Source organism: Sinocyclocheilus grahami, unplaced genomic scaffold (assembly GCF_001515645.1).
Source record: "Sinocyclocheilus grahami isolate Dianchi unplaced genomic scaffold, SAMN03320097.WGS_v1.1 scaffold262.1, whole genome shotgun sequence".
Lineage (NCBI taxonomy): Eukaryota > Metazoa > Chordata > Actinopteri > Cypriniformes > Cyprinidae > Sinocyclocheilus > Sinocyclocheilus grahami.
Genome location: NW_015505441.1, coordinates 1,598,223 through 1,604,396, shown reverse-complemented (window position 1 = coordinate 1,604,396; position 6,174 = coordinate 1,598,223). Strand labels below are relative to the sequence as shown.

The 6,174-nt window shown below is 39.3% G+C and overlaps 1 protein-coding gene across 1 annotated transcript in view; it reads right to left on the bottom strand.

Moving 5' to 3' along the window:
• Positions 1-878: 878 nt before the first annotated feature.
• Positions 879-6,174, bottom strand: part of LOC107599225 (rho GTPase-activating protein 35-like) — a 12,385-nt gene continuing 7,089 nt past the window's right edge. Inside the window, exons 5-9 of the mRNA XM_016290759.1 lie at positions 3,773-3,914; positions 3,266-3,343; positions 2,846-2,977; positions 2,554-2,659; positions 879-2,462 (exon numbers count right to left, since the gene is read on the bottom strand). Of these exons, the coding sequence (XP_016146245.1) occupies positions 2,096-2,462; positions 2,554-2,659; positions 2,846-2,977; positions 3,266-3,343; positions 3,773-3,914 (825 nt within the window). The 3' untranslated portion in view covers positions 879-2,095. The remainder of the gene's footprint in view (positions 2,463-2,553; positions 2,660-2,845; positions 2,978-3,265; positions 3,344-3,772; positions 3,915-6,174) is intronic.

Sequence of the window (6,174 nt, the reverse complement as noted above, 5' to 3'; positions counted from 1 at the left end):
TAAAATCCAAAGAAGTTCTACTTCTACAAACACTTCTACTTAACAGAATGTTTTGTGGCACTCTTAAAGAGCCTCAACTCTTTTAACCATTATGATAACCATAATTTTCTTGACTAATCCCATTAGCTTGAAGAAAAATTGCATTCTTACAAGTATAACACACAGAGATGGCTGTATCAACATCTGGACTAGTTGCTAATTCAAGAGTTTTCAAGCAGTTTGCTGGAAATCTCTATATGAAAGGAAAATATTACACTTCAAGTAAAGTGGGGATACTTTCTGTTTTGTTCAGCCTGGTAGAAAAGCAGCAGATACACAGAATGAAGAGGATCTTGAACAAAAGCGTTGTCTAATAATCAAAGATTTGCCATATGCACTACTTTGGTACTTCAGCTTTTCTACCTTGGCTGGATAGAAAAAGGAAGTGGCATTTTAAGCAAAATATGTTTAGGAATAATTTCCTTTACATCAGAAGCTTTGTGGTTTAAGAGAAAAAAATAAGGTAATATACATACAATCAACACATTCGATGAATCATTGTATCATGATTATACATCATGGATTTGTCCAGAAGAGTTTAGACAGAACATGGAGATGGTAGAAGCAGAAGAGGCAAATTGTGTCATTCTAATCCAGTCACAAGGAGAAGACAATGGAAAAAAGGTGAATTAAGGTCCATGTTAGTCAAACTTCAGACTGTACAAGAGGACAACAGACATACTAATATGAATGTAGAATCATCAAGAGTAAACTTCAGTCCAGGATTAGGCTTAATCTGTGACCACTCTACATTCACCTTGAAAAGGTCCAGTGATCCTTTAAACACAATGGCAAAAATGGGAACCAATTATTATTCAGTGTCGCAGTTCACAATACAGGTCTATATAAAAAGACAAAAAAGTGCTTTAGATTATTAAGTAAAAACAATGGAGTTCGTAAAACAGTCAAACTGGGCATCAGTAAAAGGCCTTCAACGTATTTTTTTCCAAAACTAAGGTGTGAGGGTTTTGAATTGCTGATTCAGAGTCTAATGGTTAAGGGTCAGAGTAAATCTGCAGTCTCAGTGATCTTGAGCCCCACACCAGCGCTAACTGGAAGTGCATTCCCTAAAACCACGTGATATCGCTGCCATTTAAATCCCAGCCTTCAGAGAAAGGGCACATATGCTCCCATTAGGTGAATTTATGAGCAAAGATCCACAGGAGACACTCAGCAAGGCAAATCCTCATCAACATCACCTTCTAGCCTTTCAGGTGTCAGAACTTCAAGTCTTTAAAGCAAAGAATAAAAACATCCTCCGAAATCCATGGTATATTTAAAGTTCATATAACAAAATAGGCATAGGGTAGAAACCAATAATGGTAGAGTGGAACACAACAGCCAGGCAAAGTGGTGAATATGGTTGCTGTTAAAGTGATTTCATTCATGACTATAGCGTCCTCCATACCACTGATCCATAAGGAGACGTAAAGAGAGAGAGAGAGAGAGAGAGAGAGAGAGAGAGAGAGCAGGAGAGAAAAGAGCAGGTACTGTTGTAAAATGAAATGTTAAAGCCTTCTACTGAAAGAAGAAAACAGGAAAATCCTTCAAAACCGTTTGTATCCTTCTTGATTAGAACATCTAGATTCACTCTCTAGAAAATAACACCATCCCCCTTCTGTAATAAACTACATGAAGGGCAGTGTTGACATGGTGATTGGAGTCTTTGTTGGTTACACCTTTTAAAAAGAAATTTTAACAGACCTTCATTTTGTGTGATATGTGTTAATAACTGTAGATTAAGGTGCTCTGTACAACAAAGAGTTTAGATATAAACCTAATCAAACACACCTGAACCAGATAGTCAAGGTTTATGGTACATAAAAAATTACAGACGTTTGTTAGAACAGGTTGGAACTAAATTCTGCAGAAAGGTGGATTTCCAGGAGCAGGACCGAGAGCTCAGAACAATTTTTTACATACAACACTGACCTAAACAAGCTACATGTTTTAGAGGCTTTTAGATGTGTGTGCGGAGCATGAATGTAGATGTGTATGCATGCATTGTAAGTGTGTGTTGTTCACTAAATAATGGGCCACGTGATTTTTCCCCATTTCACAGTGTTTGTGGTTCTCCAGGGGCCGTGTGTGGGCTCTGGGGGGGAGAATGTGGTGGGGATTGCAGAAGGGGTGTAAAATGTGGGGTTGGAGGGCAATAAGAAGGGTGGGCTGTGGGGGATGGGGGCAATCCGGAGGGCACCAGTGGTCCAGGGGGTCCGAAGGGGCCAGTGGGTGACTCAGCAGGAGGCTGGTTGTAAAAGAAGAAAGCACACTGATGGATGAATGTCTCAATGATTGTCTGGTAGGTGCGTGTGGCTGTCAGGGCATCCATAGAGGTGAAAACTGGCCGCATCAGTGTTGGCCAGAAACAGATGGAGAGATTCTCACTGGTCATTAAGTTGACTCTGTTCCACTGACTAACCCTGAGAGAGAGAAAGAAAAACAGAGATTTGATGTCTCTTCCCTTTAACTGATCTCCAATAGTTAGCAACTGCAGGCGGTTTTTAAACTCACTTGTTTAGATGGCTCATTACATATTTGAAGACATCAAAATTCTCCCTGGGAAATCGTCTTAACACATCCTTCATTGTGTGAAGCCTCTGTTCTCGATCATTAATTTCTATGTGCAAAAAATTATAAACTTGATTATTCCACAGGCTTAGACAGGCATGGTGTTATGGATGACATAACATCCAATTTTGCTACCTCTGCATGAAACACTTTATTATTTTAGAATTCAAGAAAATTAATTTACAATATTATATTCTTCACAAAAGCTTTTATAGAATGCTAAGTGAAATCTTACTGAAAGCTTCCACCAGCTCCTCCTGTGAACTATAAGGAAGCAGAGGCTCAGACAGCTCAGAGAAGAAACTTTTCATTGCTCCGGCAACTGTATTCACAGTGAAGTCCTTCTCCACAAGGTCCAGATTGTGGTCTAAGAGGAATGAAAATGTATAAATGAACAAAGTGAGAGCGATAAAATGAGGGAAGCAAGAAAGGAATCAAAGAAGAACATGAGCGGTAGAGCTTATCCATCAATATGATTTTGTGTATGTGGAAATAAAACACAAAATACGTTTTACATTAAAAGGTTGTACTTTCTGTTAACATGCACTCATACAAACTATATGTAACAATACATGCCATAACACCATAAGACAATCCACCATCATACCAACAACTGCAACCCACAACAATTTTATTGAAATTCTTCTGAACTTACCCTGTTCGAACTGTCTCTGCACGCTCTCTATCTCCGCCTTATTCCCACTTACCCTGTAGATACCCTCTGTTGTCAGACCTGAGAGAGAGAGTGTTGATTAACAAGATCATTTTAATGTAAATCTTCTTTCTATGACTTATTATAAGCATTTTAAGAAATTAAGTACTAATCACTGCCAGAACACTTTCTGAAGTGTTGAAGATAATTCTACAAACTGCTACTACATACAGGTCTAATATACGGTTTCTGGCTATTAAAAATGCTAAAATGAAAAAACAATTATATTAATATGGTTCTACAATCTTCATTGTCAGACCATAACTGAAACCCAGTCAGGAAAAAGAGTGAACTACGTGCAAAACTATGCTGTGGTGTGATTTATGACAGCTACAGCCCATTAAGCATCTAATTTTAACTGGACACTGCAATAATGATAAGCTTATATGGTTCCCTAAGCACAACTGTTATGGGATAAGAATGATGGTGAAACAGCAGCAGCAAATGTACCTGTCGCCTCAATATAACGAATACACTTGTCAATGAAAACTGGAATAGGTCGTTCAAGGGAAACCACATTGACCAAGGGCACCCCAAAGTAGTTACTCTCCAAAGGCTTAGAGATAGAATGACGAGGCTTTGGTCTTGTTTTCTGCCAAACAGCAAGACAAATACAGCATATTTGACAATTGCACAAGACAATTAGTATGGTTTTGACTAGTGGTCGACCGACATATCGCCAAGACCGATATATCAGCATTTTTCAAATATCGGCATCTGCCGACAAGTTTTTCTGTTTGGCCGATGTGTCCAAGGCGGGACTTTTATGCTTCCACCAGCTCCTCCTGTGAACTATAAGGAAGCAGAGGCTCAGACAGCTCAGAGAAGAAACTTTTCATTGCTCCGGCAACTGTATTCACAGTGAAGTCCTTCTCCACAAGGTCCAGATTGTGGTCTAAGAGGAATGAAAAATTTATAAATGAACAAAGTGAGAGCGATAAAATGAGGGAAGCAAGAAAGGAATCAAAGAAGAACATGAGCGGTAGAGCTTATCCATCAATATGATTTTGTGTATGTGGAAATTTTGTATTGCAGTGTAGTGTTACAATTTCGTCATTTTAAAATACTACAAAGTTAGTGTTAAAATCTTATGATGTTACAATGCTAGAAAGTAGTGGTCGACCGATATATCGCCAGGGCAGATATATCGGCCGATATTTGGCATTTTTCAAATATCGGCATCGGCCGATAAGATTTTCTGTTTAGCTGAAGTGTTGTAGGTGGGACTTTTGTTTTGACGGCGCTGAGAATAGCAGCCGCAGCGCCTGAGCGCACACCGCTCACAGTCTCCCTCTTGTTCGCTGTCGTCGTTCAGTTCTGTCTAATATGGATAGAAGTCTAATAATCAGACAGAACTGTTAAACAAAGGAATTAAAATTTATGAATCAAAAAAGTATTATAATGATTGCTTTAATATTATTAGTAATAGAAAGGCAAACATTATAATACTTTCTCGTTTGCCGTCAGCACTCAGCAAATACACATTTATATAATTTATGGGGGGTGGGTTTGTGCGCTTGCGCGTGCCTCAAAAGAGGGCTTACAATGACTTACAAAGATACATAACAGCTTCAAGTGTATGCACTACTTGCTTTATGCAAGCAATATATAGGATAAATCACTATACAGGATTTACCCTATTATACTTTATCGACACAAATTGATAGGTGAAACAACAAACAGCCACCCACAAATAGTCTATAAACAAAGCATCAGGCAGTCTTTGAGTTCACATGAACAACGGTTAGTTACTCGTCGTCAGGCTACAGAAGAATACCATAATTCCTCCGTTCAATTAGGCCTAAGACATCGAGAGTCACGCAGACCTATAACAACGCAGCCACAACACTTAATTGCGAATAACATGCCTTACCTTCACAAAGAATCGACCACAGAGTCCAACGTTTAAATTTTTTCTACGAATCTTTGAGTTAAAGGGGTCCGATTATGCTTTTTCACATTTTTAATTTTAGTCAGTGTGTAGTGTGTATGATTGGGCATAAAAAAGATCTAGAAAGTTACAAATCTCAAAGTCCAAAGCGGCTCATTAGAATTTCATTACAAATAATTCCTGCCTACAGAAATTCGAATGGTTGGGGGGTGGGGAGGGGTGAGGTCGTGGTTAGAACGCTTGGTTGAGTGACTGCATCAGACGAGACGACGAAGAAGAAGTGCTGCTGCAGAGTTAGTGCGTCAGAGAAAACCAAGAAGAAGAGCTACTGTGCTGTAGCCTCAAATTTTCGGCATGTCTAGAACAGCGGTTCTCAATTCCAGTCCTCGCGTACCCCCGTTCTGCACATTTTGTGTGTTTCTCTTATTGCTTCATACGTTTGTTATATTTGACTGTAAGTGCCCTGCGAAGTGGACATTACGCCATGATTCCAGTTTGAAGGGAGTGTATATGTTGCATACAAAGGGCATTTAAGTGTGCGAGACGTGAATTTAAATTGTATTTATTTACAGAGGTATATTATGTCCCACTTCACGCTTCTCTAGTAAGTTTCGTATGTGTGTGTGAAGATGCTGCAGGCAGTGGCGCAGCGCAAATCTTTAAATGAATATTCCGAAGTGAAGTAAACTTCAACGGACTTCCCCTGCTCTGGGAGTAGGGAGCAATGGACCTTGTGTAGGGACCATGTCAATCGGAACACAGTTCATGCACGGAGCTCACTTCTAACAAGATGATGATCTGAATCAGGTGTGTTGACAAAAAGAGACGTGCAAAACATGCAGTTTTTTTTTCACTTCCGAAAGCGGATGATGTCAGGAAACAGTGGTTGCAATTTACTTTTTAACTCTGTTCCTGAGCATTATAACCCCAATTTGCTATTGTGTGCTGCGCATTTTACTGA